This window comes from Aquila chrysaetos, chromosome 20 (assembly GCF_900496995.4).
Source record: "Aquila chrysaetos chrysaetos chromosome 20, bAquChr1.4, whole genome shotgun sequence".
Taxonomy (NCBI): Eukaryota; Metazoa; Chordata; class Aves; order Accipitriformes; family Accipitridae; genus Aquila; species Aquila chrysaetos.
In genome coordinates, this window is record NC_044023.1 from 23,029,828 (window position 1) to 23,046,990 (window position 17,163).

Genomic DNA, 17,163 nt, shown 5'->3' on the forward strand with positions numbered 1-17,163 from the left:
GTGATGGATCTTTAGCGAGCCAGGATGTATGAAATATTTCAAGAGAGGGATCAGTGATATTTAAAATAAATAAATGAGGGGGGAGAGAAATCAAAGCTAGGTCTGAATTTTCTACAGTGGAAGTACGTTTAGGCACAATGCAAAGGGTTGGCATTTGTACTTAATTCAGCGCTTGTGTTAGAAGTGCAGTTGCCCTTAAAATGTGGCTGCTTTGAAGTAGTCCAGCTATAAGAAACGGTACGGGGGTGGCAAGTTCTTTCCGCAAACATGAAGTAGCACAGAAGTTTTGCATTAGTTCATGCTGGCAGCCTGTCCGGATAACCCAAGCAAGTTAACATCCCCGTAATAATTTCTCTCTAGTGTTGGAATAAAATGTCCTGAACTGAAGCCAGATAGCTGATCTTTCTCTTGTATCTGGAGGGACTTTCCTCTTTGAAATATCCCTGACTAGTCAAGTTCACGGGGTATTTGCTGTTCACTGGCGTTAGAGAAATGGGGAGGGAGATGACAGCAGTTTGCTTTAATTTCAGGTGTTTGCTGGGGCTTTGCTTTCCCCTATTTATTGGTAATCAAATATTTGTTTTCCTGGGGAATTCTTTGGGATCTGTTCGGACGGTCTGGCGGGGCTTAATAGCTGTGGTCTGTTGAAACAGCTTTGTGAATTACAGAGGGTGTGGTCCAGAAAATACTCCGTCCTCTGCAGGATGACGGCAATCTCTGTTTGGGTTCTGCAGCCAAATGCTTGCCTAAAATAAGGCCACCCTTCTTTCAGGAGGAAGCACGCATCCGAGCAGATGCATCTTAAACCCAATGCTTGCTAATAGGTTTTAGTTATATTTCTCATAACGTGATCGGTCAGACAGTGCATACAGTCCAGCCTGTAATTACTGAGTCTGGGGCAGAAAGCCAAGCTATTCGATGCAAAACAATCAAATGGTTGTTCCTTTTCTCGGTTGGCAAAACAGTTGTGACTTCAGGGCAGATCCAGGTAACAGCGTAGAGGAAGGTGTACCCAGTAAAGGTGACAGCACATAGGCAAAACTGGATAAGCCTTTCAAATGCAAGAGCTAGAAATTAGCTGCCTTCAGCTGATTCTTTTTTTTTTTTCCCATTTAACAGTCCTACACTGGGCACAGACTCACTCAGTGTTAAACTTATTGTGGATTAGTTAAATTGATAGTGGATTAGTTAGCTGCATCTATACTTTGTACACCTTACACAAAGGTATTAGTGTGCTGCAGTTTATGGCTTCACTCTCCGAAAGGCAGATGTCAGTTCTGCTGGTTAAAAACCCAGTTTGCTACCGCTTGCTGGTACGTGAGACACGTTGAGGAGCATTTGTCCATGCCATGTAGTTATCCTGTCTCTGTAATCCCACTCCCATGAACAGCTGGGTAGTTAGCTGAGCTTCCCTTCCACTCATCATTGGAAATCATTGGAAATTACGTATATTTTATGTCACAGGTCTTGGAAGGCAAGGCAGGAAGGGAGAAGAGGTGAAGTGGTAATGCTAGGAAATGTGCCCGTTTTTTGCTGATTTTTTTTTTTTTTTAAATGTGGTTCTACAATCCAGATTGTTAATGATCTGCAATATTTGAGAACGTGCCAAAAAATAACCACAACAGAAAAAGATACTAATTCTGAATAAAATGCCAGCAAGCAAAAATAGTATTTTCAGTTTAGAAAAAAAGGTAGGTAAACATTTAACAGTGTATGTAAATAATTTGAAGGGGATAGCATACCAAGTTCCTGGGAATAACTACAGAAGAGACATAAATGTAAAAAAAAAAATTTAAATTCAGTGACTGGAAGTTAGTGACATAAAAAGGAGCTTAATCACATGTTTCTAAGAATTATTAACCACTGGAACAGACGTACAGACAGACATAGTTCATCATCTCCAATGCCCTCTAAAGAAAGGATGCTTTTCTCAAAAAGATACTTTACTTAAACACAACTTTGGACTCAGTTAATGAGCGAGAGTGAAGGGCTGATGGTGCTCGAGGGTGGGCCAGGCTGTAGCTAATCAATGCACTGCAATTTAAACTTGACCTTTGATTTATTTTCTAGTAAAATCAATCACTTGGTTTGCAGCTTTTCTTCTGCAACATGTTTTGCATGGACCAGGGAAATCAAGTTGTGGATGGTATGGTGATGGTATTTACTTAATTACCATCCCCCTTTGGCTCAGAGGCAGTATGCTGGCGGAGACAAAGGTGTAAGGGGGATATTCTGCTGTGCATGAGGTTTCTGGTTGGATTTCTTTAGGAGCAGAGTTGGGTGATGGAGAGGAGAAGGAAGGAGAAGTGATTCCAGAGGCTTCCATGGTACCTGGTGTTACTAGTTGTTTTACTCTGTGGTATTTTAATAGACCGCTTTGGATGTCAGCAGAAGGAATCGGTGTGGCTGACTTTGCAGACATGTGATGCCCATGCTGGGTTCTTCTCCTTCCATCCCCTCGAAACAAATACAAGCTCATCATAACACTTGATGTATCATATGCCTGTAAAAGAAACAGCGTACTGCTGCTTGCCTAGTGCTTCATACCTGCATGGAAATAGTGCACCACAGAAATATATATATTCTCCAGTCACCTGCAAGACTTTGAACTTGCAAACCTTTATGCGAGAAGGTTTTCCCCTTCTGTTTCTTAACAAAGCTCTTTCCATTGCCCCGAGTTAGTTTTGAATGCATTCGTGTAGGTGGTGGTTGCTCGGTCTTTAAAAACGATTGAGAACTCTTTGCATGATGTCGTTGCTCATGGTGAGCATACCTATAATGTTAGAAGCTTGTGCATGTCATCTGTGGATGTTTTTGAGTTTCTTTCATTCTGCGGCTGTGTAATTAATTGCGATCACGTTATCTCTGATATTCTCGCATCAGAGAAGTCTTGGTTCGTTTCATCAGCTGGTTGCTGTGCTCTGGAGATGTATTGCTTTTCATTGAGGTGCGTGTACTTGTAAAGCCGTTTGCTGAACCTGGCATTCATAAAGCAAATCTCATGATCCTCTGTGTGTCATATGATGTCTCTTGTTTCACAGCAATGACTCTTAACAGTCATTAATAAAACACAGTTGAAATAAAATACAGTTTCATACTGCGCGATTTTAGCACTCTAAGAGCAGGCAACTGGTCCCCTGCCAGCGTCTCCAGTACGGGATGAAGCTTCGATCTTCCCTTGCCTTTCAGGTAGCTTTTCCTCTGGTACCTCGTACCAGGATAGCCGGCTACAGTCCACACACTGGTAACTGGTGCGTTACGGGTCACGGTTCCCTGCCCTACAGGAGGTTTCTAGGCGATCGCAAGTCCCAGCTTGGTGGTGGGTAAACCGTCAGGGTCTGTCTGGAGGACGAGGAGACAGCTTCTGGGCTCCTCTGCCCGCTGAGGGCAGCCCTCGCTCTTGCTGACAAGACGCTTGGCTTTCGGGTTCGCATCGGTTTTGTTAGGGGCCCCCCCAAGGGGCGGCGGGTGCCGAATGCTCCCGTGTCAGTGGTACGTTAAAAGCACTATTCTTCTAAAAGGCGTACGAGCGCAGAGGTTTGCTGTTCTCTTCATTCCAGGCTGCTCTCCTAGCATTTTCAGCATTCTCGCCTGTGGTTGCGTGATGTCTGTGTGCAAGCCGGGACCCTGGCATACTGTAGTCTAAAATGGCCACTCTATTTCCATTTTAAAAAGGGAGATTTTTTTCCAGTTTTTGCTTTGAGGCTGTATCTGTAAATAAACTTCGGGATTTCTGTCATAATTATCACCACCGATTACCTGCTCGAGCGCAACTTGCAAGATCGCACCTCTTAAAATACAGTATCTTTTGATAGCTGGCATGTGGTTGATTCATATGTGTGAGGGTGTTAGGCATCCTGACCTAAACTGAAACAATCATTTTGTGACAACCATTGAACGTATGCACAGCACACACAAGAAAGCTTTACTGGAAATGTTCGTTTCATTTGTTTTTTCTCTGAAGTGCAGTGGAAAGTCAGTTAAGAAGCTTGAAAAGACAACAAAAATCAAGCCTGTCAGCAAGTAACAATTACTCGCACAGAAAGTATTTCTTCAGTGTGGTTCATTAAAAAAAACTTTTCCTTCACCGCTGCTTCATCACAGGGAAACTCCTCCTGTACAGGCTCTTGAGATGTGCGGCCAGGTGACAACCATCACTCGCCTGAGGAGCAAATCGCGTTATTTTTCAGCAAACGGTGACCCTTTCTACAACCGATGGTTTATGCTGGTCTATCTGTTCTGTGAAATATTATTATTGGTATGCTCATTGTGGAATACTGGTAGAGTAAAATTTTCAAGATGCGACTTAAATGCAAACTCCTTCTCTGTCTGTACTCATAGCCACCAAGTAACAGACTGTGTTTCAAAGGGTTGCCTGTCTAAATAACCCAGCCCTGGGTTTGGTTACTGGTCGGCAGCTCAGGGAAAGCATATTAATACATCTCTTAGTTATGACAGTATTCTGTCCACTAGGTCTGGTCAGGTCAAAGAACCAGTTTAGAACAGAAAAAAACACCAAAAACTGCATAAGTAAACTGTCATTCAGACAAAGGATGTTTTTATTTGGGCATATTTTATGAGAAAACATTAAAATTCTTGATATAAAGTATTGGATTAGAGAATAATTCTGCAAATACTGTTAAACGAATTGGGCACCCAAATCATCTTGTGTCGTGTCACAGGGCCCAGCACAGTTTCTGTTGCAACGACTTTCGGTAGAAGGCATCTCTCGCAGTGCACTGGCAAGTCTGTTTTATCAGACTGGTTGAATGGATGTCAGGAGAAGGTACCAGTGTGGCTGGCGCTGCGGTCGTGTGATGCCCGCGCTTGGTTTTTCTGCTTTCCCTCCTCTCTGTTAATCACTAGAAGTAAGAACAAACTCTTAAGAGTTTACCTGAGATGCTCTGGGCAGGTAGAAGGTATTGCAGTGGTGGGAGGGATATCTCATGTGAATATTGACCACCTTCTTTAAATAGTAGCATTCCTTCTTTGTCTGTAATCAAAGACGCAACTTTATTAGTGTTTCAAAGTCATCCAGCGCTGTTCTGACTGCAGCTGCTTGGGAGTGATCAAAGGCAGGCGTACCAGAGACGGCCTTGTGTGCTCCGCTTCGCAGAAAAGCGGGCAGGATATATTGCTATTCCCATTTTAATTTGTTTTTTCAATAAATCAGGCTTCATTCCTATTCATCATGTAAAGCTGTTGGATCGTGAGCCGCTGCAGAATGCTAACTAATTTCATAATGCTCTGCATAAGGTGACCCACTTACAAGTTCATCCTTCAGTCGTGTTTAAGCTCTGGTCCTGATTTATGTAACAGCATATTGGTTTCATCAAGAATTGTCTGATCACTCACTGTGTTGGCTCCTTTTTGACCTGTACATGATTTGTATTCTCCTCAATTTTAGGGAGAACTTTCTGTCTCTGTGCACATATGGGCAGAAGAACATTAATAAACCTTTGTAAAAGTAGTCAATGCTTTGAGTTTTTCTGTCGCTTAAAGATATATTAGAGTAGGCTTTAAAAGGAGTTTTAAGAAGTCTGCTGCAGTCAGGGCAGTGGAAACTTAGCATGAAATGTCCCTCATCACGTTGCCCTGTTTGTACATTTTTGGACTGTGATTAACATCGACTATTGCATGTTATGAGTCACAGTCCCTTTGATTTGAGGGTGGGAAGGCAGGACAGTTCTTTTTTCTCTGTATTTTGCTCATACTCTTTTGTTTCTGAACGGAGAATCAAATCATAGATAATTCCATTGTCCTTACCTTACCTTTATTCATTGTACTTATCTTAATTCCGTTGTTGAGAGAGAAGTGTGCTGCCTAGATGTATTAGGGCTAGTGTGATTTATTGCACTCACTTTTCTTTAAAAATGTGTTTGGAAGTTGTTAATAAGGGAGTTAACGTAGCTGAGACACTTGGGCTTCCTTAACAATAAAATACGAGTTTCTGTTGCTCTAGGCTTTGGTTTACTGAAAGCTAATTAACCTCCCAGTCCTCCAGGATATCATGCAGTGCAGAAAGGTGAAATAATCTGTATTCAAGCCTGTGTATGAAGATATAGATCCTGTTCCATTTTCTTGTAGCATTCGTTCTTCTGCCGACTGACGGAAGATAAGAAATCTGAAAAGTTCTTTAAGGTTTTTTATGATCGCATGAAAGTGGCACAGCAAGAAATCAAGGCTACTGTCACAGTCAATACTAGTGACTTAGGAAATAAAAAGAAAGATGAAGACTCAGACAGAGATGTACCAAGCAGGAAAAGAGGTAATCCCCAGTTGTTCCGTTTCTGAAGTGACAAGGGAGTAAAATGCTGTGTTTTGAACTCATTTCAATTGATGCAATAATGCTCTGATCTCTGATCCCACAGAGCAAAGTTCAGAGATCAGTGGTGCCCTGGCTCAGGATTTCAAGAGCTTCATCCCCTCTTCATCCATTTGTGAGATTGTGCTATTGAAATGATGAAAAGTATTTCTGAGATGAGACTCTGCCGCCTTGTCTATCGTGACAAGCTGCCCAAATCTGATCCGTAGTAATGACCCTGGACTGTGGGTTGTGGTCAGTGCCTTCTCTAACAATAAGTGGAGAAATCCTAATTTTCTTTTATAGCAGGTCCTTTTATCATAACCCCTGATAGTGCTAGATGTGTGTGCCCTAACCAATTAATACCAGAATTTATAACTTTAATGTGGTTCGCATAAAAGGTGCGAAGAGAGTGACATGATAGCCTTCTAAACTCGAGACCCTCACATCACACTAAACGTACTTACCAAAAGAACTGATGATGAATAGCTGGCCTGCGTGTGAAACTGTAATGGGAAATGTATGAATAGATTTTCTGGTCCCCTTTATTCAGTTTGCCTAAGGAAGATCTGTTCTTGTGTGTTTTAGTGAGAGAGCCTATGACCCAAATTACCGAGGAGGTCCGGGATCAGTTATTGGAGGCCTCTGCAGCTACAAGAAAGGCTTACAACACTTACCGGAGGGAAGCTGATCCCGATGACCATTATTCGGCAGGAGAAGGAGCGCAGTCTGCAGCAGACAAGAGCAAAGATGACCTGGAGATGAGTGCTGTCATCTCAATAATGCAACCCATCCTCCGGTTCTTGCAGCTGCTCTGTGAAAACCACAATCGGGATTTGCAGGTACAGCCTGGTTCCTGAGCAGGCGTGCTCATGTCGCCTTGTGCAGTCACCGCTGTCGCATCGGTCTGGCTAATCCCATGCCTTTTAAAATTGATACATGACCAACTATTTTCTTCGGCCTTGCAGATAATCCAAAAAAAGTATTTATACCTTGCTGGGCAAATACAGGGAAGTCTAGTTATCCAGTGTTCAGTGGTCTTTTCAATGTATATAAAAGGTGGTGGGATCAACACCTGATGTGGCTTTTTATAAGTATATACTCAAAGCAGGCAAGTGTTCTGCTGTGAAGTTACTGATCTGCTTTTGGGAGGGGAAGGAAAGGGAAAAACAAAGTCATGTAGGAAAATAAAGAAAGCATTGAGACTTTGGTTCCAGCAGCCCTCAAGCATATGTGAAGAGGTTCCAGTGAACAGGTTCTCATGGGTTTTCACGGATCTGTTCATGTGCATAGAGATGAACGCATGGGGATGGTATCAGGAAAGCCTCAGCTGCAGTCGAATCTGGTGAGGGACAGGAAGGTCAACAAGAAGGGTTTCTAGGTTGCATCCACAGCAGGAGGAGACTAGGGAGAGCGTGGGTCTGCTGCTGAATGGGGCAGAGGCTCTGGGGATAAAGGACATGGAGAGGGCCAAGGTACTCAGTGCCACCTTCACCTTGCTCTTTACTGGTAAGACCGGTCGTCACAAACCCTAGGTCCCTGAGACCGGAGGGGAGGTCTGCAGCGAGGAGGACTTACCCTTGGTGGAGGAGAACTGGGTTAGGAAACGTTCAAACGAGCTGGACGTGCGCAAGCCCACGGCGCCTGGTGGGATGCCTCAGACCCCTGCGGGGTGCTGGGTCCAGTCTTGGGCTCCCGGGTCCGGCAGGGAGTCTCAAAGATGACTAAGGGACTGGAGCATCTGACGGGCAAGGAGAGGCAGAGAGAGCTGGGAGAGGTCAGGCTGGAGAGATCCAAAAGGTCCCTGCCGACCTCCGCTGTCCTGGGATGCTCTGTGATGGGTTTGTATTATTTTAAATAGCAAGCCCAGAACTTGTACATTAGTAATCTTATCTAGTGCGTGCCTCCGCAGGAGATAAGATTTTTGCTTACAAATGGACTGCAATTAAGATGATTTTTGTTCAGCGTAACCACTGCTGCTGGATTAGAATTGAATAAAAGCGAGGAGCTAGTGAGACGCAGTACAATGTACTAAATGCCCTCATAAAGGAGGAATAATTGCCGTGATTGCATATTGTTGTACGGCACGCCAGAAGTGTAGGACCCTGCATGAGTGCTTTTCAGACCTGCCAAATCACTTCCGCTGAACTCGAATGCCCTGCTGCTGGCAATATGTGAAATCAAATCTGTATGGTAATGTTCCTGTGCTGTGAACGTGGAATTCTTCTAGCATTTTATAGGTGCCGAGGTTACATACATCAGGGTTTCTCCTAATTTTTTCAAAAAACTATTTGATCTTTGTTTTGTCAAACAATTTTCATGCCGTTAGCAATGTCGGAGACAAGTAGGACGGCAGTTCTATGTGGCAGTAGTCCAAACCGCACGCACATGATCCTTTGCTGCTGCTGTCTTTGGCTAGGCACTGAAAGCTATAGGAGCAAAATTGAATTCAAGCCAACGCAGAAACTTGGCCTGAGTAGTGCACCATCCTGAACAATTAAATTCCCCAGACAGCAGGTAGTTGCATTCAGCTCTGGGAGAAAAAGGCGTTTTTAAAAAAAAAAAAAGGTCGGAGGAACAATTTTTCTAATGTAATCCTCTTGCTGCTTGCCTGCCTTGATGCTTGCCTTTCCCCTTCAGCCCTGAAGGGGAGGCAGGAGTGTCTAAAGCCTCAAAGCCTTTGTGTCTGCAGCTAGCACATTGTAACTGAGCTCCTTATCAATATTGCCAATGGACTCACTGCTTAAAGGAGTAAGACAGACCTAATCTAGAAGCTGTGTGTCTTCCAAAATTGTTTAAGTTAGATTTGAATTAGAAGTGAATAGGGATCACCTGCCCAGTGCAGTTGTAGGTTTGTCAAACCAAGCATTTTACAAGCCGTTAGCAATTGAGAGTAGCCTGGTGTTGTGCAAAAACAGGAAAATGCAAGTCACGGCTGTAAGAGTCGATACATGTTTTACATGAGGAGGAAGTCTTTGTGAAATGGCTTTGTGAAATGCAATACTGTGCCTTTTGCATTACTCGGTCGTTCCCTTCACAGATAAAACTGCAGTTTGTTCCGCGTTGCACACAGGATGCTGTCCCCCTCCAGCTCGCTCCGTGGGTCTGGAGGAGGAGTTGCAATATCTTCCTCAAATTAATGCAAGGACTGGGACAAATGGATGGATGCTTAACTATGTTCTGTTACCCACTTCAGGCTGAATGCATCAAATTTTCCTGTGGAGTACTCTTGATATCTCTGTTTCTCTCTCAGCACGCAGATACTTGGGTGCTCTTATTAAACTTGCATTGAGTCTGACCCTCGATTCTGCACGAGAGCTCAGCCTTGAAAGCAAAGCTGTCACAGCTCGGAACTGCTGTAGCCAGCCTGTTGTCTGGTCTGCTTCATCTGGGCTACAGCCCCACCAGTTTCCTTAGGAGGTCTTTTCTGTGCCATCTCTTTTCTGAATGAAGGCGTCCCTGTATACTACAGAAGCAGTCACGAGAACTGAAGCTCCTGACAAGCTGAGTGATGCATCCAGGGAAGGTTTTCTGGAAGCAAGAGCTGCGCAGGCTGGAGGAGAGGAGCGGGGATCGCCGGCGGGGCAGGGAGCAGTGCCCTCCCTCCGCAGTTGGTGCCCGGGCAGGTGATACCCAGCAGCCCCCCACGCCACCACAGCCAAGCGTGCAGCTTCAGTGTTACACTTAAAAATCCCTTCTTCATGGGAAAAATAGTACTCCAATTCTTTTTTTCTTATCAAGTGCGTTATTTCCGTGAAATAAAAATATTGCTAGCCAGCCTTGCTCAGATTAAAGGTCTAAATTGGTAGATTAAATGCTGCTTTTGTGCAAAAAAAGTAGTAATTGATACACTTTTTAACATTGGATTTGACTGTTTCTTTTACTCATAATCCCTGGAGACAAAGCCGAAGTAATAAAGAACAGTGAAGTTCTGCATACTGCAGGAGAGTGATTCAATAATTTGGCTAGTGGAGCAGTACTGCTGCATGCAGGGAATGAGCCGGTTTAGCTCGCCATGTTTTAGGCAAGAAGTGTGTGTGAGAATTAACTTTCTAACACCAAAGAGCAAGCCTGTATTCGGTGAAAAATGCCTTGCCTGATTGCTTCTAAAGAAAAATCTGTTCATTTAAAAATATTTCTTTACTAAGACTTTCTTCTTATTTATGTTCTTTCTTTGCAAAGTTTTTCCAATTAGGGATCAGATCTCTGCTAAAACAAAGACTGTCCAAAGAAAACATTTAGACTTTGGGGGGAATTACCCACTTAAATGGTAGAACTATTCGTTCCAAGGATTCTGTGTTCATCCCTCCTTGAGCAAACCAAGCTAGTATTCTGTAAGTAGCCAATTTTATTTTTAGTCATCGTGTTTTCTCTGAAGGGTACTCGGCTTTAGGCTGTGTTCTGGGAAGCAAAGTCTCTAACACCCTGACATGCTGTAGAGGCATTAAGAACTGGCTGCAGGTGCTGCCCTTGCAAGTGTAGCCCTATCTGGCCATGTGTCCCAGAAACGGGGAGGACTCGGCTCCCTAAAAATGGATAGCATGAAGTCAGCTAATGTCTCCAGAAGGTTATTCACAAAGGTAGGAGTTGAAAGACTGCCTGACTTTGAGTGCATTTCATCCCATCGGAAAGTATTTCTCTCTCAACTGAGTATATAGAATCCCTAAAGTTAGGCAGTATGAATGCTCTTTTCCCTCTTCTCTCCTCAAGATCCCACAAGCTGCATATTTTTCATATGTTCTAGCTGAATCTGCAACTCTGTCACTTTTTATTTGGAATGCAGGGTCTTGTGGATGGCACATTCCTCAGGTTAGTTCCCACTGAAAGCAATAGGATGGCATGTTCGATATTGAAGAGTTGTGTTCCCACTCCGTAGCCTGTGAGATGCTCTGGATGACAGAAAATTAAGAGCTCAATCTATACTGGCTGAGATGGCAACAGACATTCCCTCGGGCAGTTTCTCACGATGCAGTGGGGTCTTGTTTTCTACTATTTTTTCCTCCCCCTTGTTTAGCCATCTAACATTGTCCTTCTGCCCCCTGTGACTCATTCCTCCTCTTTCCTTTGTGTTTATTGACTTTGGATCAAGAAGCTAAGGCTGGTATAAACCTAGCTATAATCAGAATAAATGCCGTACTGCAGCTGGGGAGCATTTTGTTTCATCACTTTCAGTATTATCCATTATCTCTGCTTTTTTTCCTGGAGAGAAGGCACGAGCTCGGATTTCTGTAGCGTCAACCTTTCTACATTTTGACAAGTTAATCAAAAGTCAGGATACTAAATGAGCAATCAGTTGAAATGTGCTGAATCACTGTCACCTTTAGTCAGCATTCATAGACAGCATTTTCCTTTTTTAGCTTAGCCTTCAATTGAATCTGGCAATTTCTCAGTCTGTTTGCCTTAAAAGACTTATTAGTCTGATGCAGGCAGTAGAGGCAATCAGTTAACAGTGCTCCTCTGCAGGCTGGCAGAAAAGACCTTGCTGGTTCCATAGTCCCATGCATCTTGTTCATCTGAGGTGGGGGGGGGTTCACCTTTGAAGTGTTTTGTAACCTGCTAGAATTAGGCTGGATAGACGTTCTCCTGTTGAAACTTCAAGGAAAAGAAAGTGGTAGTAGCTATCTATTTTTACAGTGCGCTACTGGACACACGCTGACAAACAGCATCTGAGTCACTGGGAAATTGTTTTTTGTTAGTTGTCCTTCTTTGTTTTGGTTGGGTTAGGGTTTTTTTCATTTGGAATACAGGAGAGAGGGAACGTGTTTAATCCATGCTGATAAACCTGGCATTTCATTAGAGGAGCTGCTCCTAATCAGCAGCTTCAAGCAGGGATTGCAATAATTACGTGGGAAGAAATGCAATTGAGAGAATTGCATTTCGAGACACCTTCCTTCAAGGCATGCAGTCAGGTGCCTCCTTGCTGCGTGTGCAGGTGCTGCTGCTGTGAAGCCAGAGCCAGGGAATTGCTGCTTCTGTCTTGGAGAAAGGTCTCGGGAGGAGAGAGCCTTGAGTGATGGTTAGCAGTGAAATGTAGCAGGTAGGCTGGAAGGAAAGCTTGCAGGCTCAGGAAAGCTTTCTGATCCGCAGTGAATAGCCTATTCCGTGTTGGGTTTCAGTGCTCTAATGGATGCACTCTGTTTATTTCTGCTCGTCTTCTATAAAATGTGAAGCCAACAAGCTGCTCAAGAGAGCAGCGCGTTGCAAGCAAGCCCTGAAAGAGGCTTAAATTGCTTGTACAGGCTGCAGTGAAATTAGAGCAGTATACCATGCAGTGCAATTGTGGGTGGATGAACTTAATAAAATATTATGATCCAAACATCAGTTTGTTTGTTTGTTTTTTTCCTTTCTGTCCTGGCTTTGACACTTTCCTCGCAGAATTTTCTACGCTGCCAGAACAACAAGACCAACTACAACTTGGTGTGTGAGACGCTGCAGTTTCTGGACTGTATCTGTGGAAGCACAACTGGTGGACTTGGACTTCTTGGTCTGTATATAAATGAGAAGAACGTAGCGCTGATCAACCAGACGCTGGAAAGTTTGACCGAGTACTGTCAGGGGCCTTGCCACGAGAACCAGGTAATACATCCATAGCTGTGACAAGCATCACCCTTTCTCCCTGCACCCACAGCGTGTGCTCTGCTGGGCTTGGCTCTCGGTCTGCTAGACGTGTTCTCTTATAACGCTGCTCCCTTTACTTGCCCTACAAAGGGGTTTTGGTTTTGGTTTTTTTTTCCCTAATAAACTCATAATAATCAACTTCTCTTTCTTGGGCCCCCCTCTGAGGACTTGAACCACTCAAAGCAGTAGAGAGTTTTCTGCTTTGCTGAGATTTAAGTTGTTTTATTAGACTTGACAGACAGGGAAGAGTGGAGTATTTTTGTACTTGAAATACTTTCTAGTAAAAATGTTGCTAAAACCAAGCTCTGTTGCCTGTTGTAAAAGAGGCCAGAAATGTGCCCCCCCCCCCAGCCCGATGGGAGAAAGTTGAGCTCTGTAGCTTTGTTAACGAAGGTGATAACCACTGTTTTCAGACGTGGTCTTGCATGTAGAACCAGGGGCACGTTGCTGCCGACTGTCCCTGCGCGGGGATGCGGCAGTGGTTCCCAACGAGCACGGGTTGGGTGTTGGTGAGGACCGCCAAGTCTCTGCTGGGGGCTGAGGCAGCCTCTGTCCAGCTCCCCGCAAACCGTACTCGCTGTCAGCGGTACGTTCTGCTCCGAGCAGGAGTAACTGTTTTAAAGCAAGCATGGTGGTTTAAGTAACCGTGTTGCAGGGAAGGCGTAACTGAATAATGACAGTAATCCTGTCAGATAAAGCAGTTACTGACCCACAGCTGGAGTTGGTCTGCTCTGTTCCTTGAGGGTTGAATAATCAGCAAGGAATATGGGAAGATACTTTGTTGGCATAAGCAGGAGTTTTTAGGTGCTCCAGAATTACAGTTTGCTCCAGTGGGAAGGACCAGAGGGCAGGGGCAGCTGTACTGCTCCGTTGTGCTTTTCCATTTCACCTTCCCACAGGTTGTACAGCCATGTTTTCGAGCAGCATCGCCAATTAGTCAGGCCCACGTCTTCTGCCTTTGGTCTGAACGTGACCCTTGCTGTAACTGTTTCAATGAGTCAAATGAGGTCTGAAAGTCTAGACTAAACCATACTAAAGAGACAGCTACCCCAAAATAGTTTTCCAAACTCTGGCTGCATATTTTGGCATTGACTCAACAAATAACACGTGCTCGGGGGGGGGGGTGTGTGTTGGAGAACACTTTTCCCATTGGGCTGGCATGACCTGCAAAGTCCTGTGTTGCGGGGTGGGTGTCACCCTTCTAACAAGCAAACCTCTGCACTTGCACACATGGATGTCTACTTATTTTCTCCATTTGCATACTAATTGAACCGTAGTATGGTACGGAAAGACTGGAATAGGACTTTTCAAAAAGTTTTCAAGAATATCTGTTCATTGAAGTGCTTTTTCTTCATGCACTCAAACGTATTTTACAGCAAAGCTAAACAAAGCGGGGTTGGGGGGTGACCGATGTTCAGCTGAAATCGTACCTCTGCGAGAGAATGCACGAGGCTGTACACATCAGTTCATAACTGACAGTTTCTCTCTGTTATACGGGTCAGGTGGAATAACAACCTTTAGATATAGGTATGGATCCTCGCAGTGGAGCTTGACGACAGAGCAGGGCTCTGGATTTTGAAGCCAGCAAGCTACTGTCGGTTGGTACATTTCAGTTATAGACCATTATAAAAGCAGGGCTAAAGGGTAAGCAGGAAGGTTACAGAAATTCACATTCTTTGGTTAGACAGGACTGAAGTAGGTGTTGATTGGCAGATCTAAAATAAAGAAAACTCTCTCTAATCTCAGTAAAACAGTGTTCTTCCTCAGCTATGTATTCAGCCTGGACTCTCTGGCATATAAATGCTTCATTTATCAACTGTGTTGCTTTCTACTTCCTGAGGCTGGGTGGTTTCTGTAGGACATGCCATGGCTGATGATAGGAAAAGCTTGAAACAAAATGCCTTAATCTTTTGTTATTCCACTGACTGGAGTTTTCTGTTCAGTTATCCATCTCGAACAGCTTATGAGGTGATGAAAGAGGTGACTCTTCTGTTCTGGCTGGGTCACCAGCCTAGGCTGCATTTTTAGTGTAGACAATTAGTGAAGTTTGATGAATTTTCTTTGGACAGAACTGCATTGCTACTCACGAGTCCAACGGTATTGACATCATCACAGCATTAATTCTCAATGACATCAACCCTTTGGGAAAGAAGAGGATGGACCTTGTGTTGGAACTGAAGGCAAGTGAATATTTTGTGCAATCCACGTTAACAGTAAGATGAAACATAATTTTATTGTTGGAATTATGTGGGTGTTTATTATATCCCAATATTCATAAGTGCCAAAAAATTATATGCATCACCAAGCTGGAGGCAGTGCCCAAAGATTATTTGTCAGAGGCATTTCATCTTTTAAATGATAACATGGAGGCACCAGTTTTCAGATGGGGGGAGGATGCAGGCAGCCAAGATACACTGAAGAATCCTAAAATAATTTCCTGTTAAAAATTTAAAGCTGATGAAAACTTCTCCATTGTTGGTGAGCTTTTACATATACAATGGAAGTAAAATTTCTCGTGCTATGTCTAGTTTCCTCATACTTTATTGCTGCTGTTTAATCAGTTGATGTTTAATCATCAAGAATTGTTTAGGGCGGTTCATATTAATGCTGAAATAATTAGCCCTTGTGCTGGTTTCAGAATACACTAGCAGGTTGTCTTCTAGCAACAGCAGTCACAGAGCACTCCTGCATCAGCATATGTTTTAGAAATATTTCCTTTCTGACTTATTGTCCTGTCTTATAGTGCAACGTCTAGTTGTTTTCCGCTGCCGACTCACACCATTATTATGGGTAATGTGGGTTTTTTATTATTCTAAATAAAAAATGCTTTTAGACTCAATTAGCATTATACTTCAAAATTAAATACTTTTATTGGTTTTTATTGTCAGTCATGATGGATTTTAATCTTAATTGTTCGTATTAAAGTAGTCTGGTGCCTTGTGGTAGTTTCCCATTTCCTCCCTCTATTCCTTGGCATGAGCAGGTTGCAGAGTCATTTTCAGTTAAAAGCAGCGGAGCATGTCTGTGTCTTCAGCCTTGGCTGTCCTTTGATTTAATCAACAGTATCTTGAGTAAAGCTGAGCTGCACCATTTTGGAGTTGAGAGCTTGTGGTAATGCTGCAGTATCTTTAAAACAAAACAAAATAATACAAGCTCGCAACCTCAGCGTTTCAGAAATCTGAACCTTAACTTGAGTTAATTTGATGGCCCCCAATAAGCAGGGCTCGGGAAGTAAACTGGTAAAAAAAATACTACGAAGTTGTGTGTATCAGTAATTGGAGGAGGAGGAGGGCTTGGCGAGGAGCGGCTGTAGGAGCCCTGCCGCGGGCTGGCGGGGAGGCTCTGCCTTGCCCGCGGCTCGTGTTTTCAGAAGCCGGGTATCTCGAGCCCTTCTGGGCAGCCCGGTGGTAGTGCCCAAGCTGGGTGCCCTCCTCGGTTTTTGACTCCTGGCAGTGACTGCTGGTGTTCTTCCCTCCCTTCAGAACAACGCCTCAAAACTGCTCTTGGCGATCATGGAGAGCAGGCACGACAGCGAGAACGCGGAGAGGATCCTCTACAACATGAGGCCTAAAGAGCTGGTGAGTCCCTGGGTCGCTCTGAAACTCCCGACTCCCTTCAAACCGGCGACAGCAGCACTGGGGGGACTGGGGCGGTCGCGTCCGACCCAGGCGTGCTGCAGGAGGTCTGTGCGTGGGTTGCTGGCCGGTGGAAGACCTTTCAAGGATTTGGTTAAATGAGTGCAGTATCCACAGGGGAGGGGTCTGTCTTGTTCCCAGGCAGCACGAGCAATTAGGGAAGCCACGCCGAATGCCACGGAGGAGGCATTCAGCAACCTGCGTAATGCAGGGAAGGAGCGTCGTCTGACTCTTTGGAATCCACGTGTAGAAGTTATTTGCACAAGAGACAGAGAGAAACGAAAACTTCTTGTGCCCTGAAAGCGGTTCGGTAGACTGTAGCAGGCTCTTGGGCCGGTTAATGTGTTAACTGGTGAAAACACAGCCAGGAGATTCAAAGTACAGCTGAAATGCCGTCGACTTGTCTCGGTGCACGTAGCTACGGCGGGGGAGAGGTCAGAACGTGATGCAGCGTGCGGTGACAGTGGCCCGGGATGTATTACCTAGAGGGGAATGTGAAGTTTAGGTTCTTGTGTCAATGAGCTGGGCTGAAGGTGCTGAGTTCAGGTCTCCTGTTTTATCCTGGTGGTTGGGACGCCCACCGACCTTCCTCTCGAATGTGTATGC

At 44.3% G+C, this 17,163-nt stretch overlaps 1 protein-coding gene across 14 annotated transcripts in view; it reads left to right on the forward strand.

The window, feature by feature from the left end:
• The window catches only part of ITPR1 (inositol 1,4,5-trisphosphate receptor type 1), a 186,622-nt gene that overhangs the window by 131,586 nt on the left and 37,873 nt on the right, over nucleotides 1-17,163 (forward strand). For all 14 annotated transcript variants that reach the window (XM_041118830.1, XM_030043337.1, XM_030043338.2 and 11 more), the window contains 5 exons: nucleotides 6,088-6,268; nucleotides 6,893-7,146; nucleotides 12,680-12,880; nucleotides 14,992-15,102; nucleotides 16,405-16,500. In XM_041118830.1, coding sequence (XP_040974764.1) covers nucleotides 6,088-6,268; nucleotides 6,893-7,146; nucleotides 12,680-12,880; nucleotides 14,992-15,102; nucleotides 16,405-16,500 — 843 coding nt within the window. The remainder of the gene's footprint in view (nucleotides 1-6,087; nucleotides 6,269-6,892; nucleotides 7,147-12,679; nucleotides 12,881-14,991; nucleotides 15,103-16,404; nucleotides 16,501-17,163) is intronic.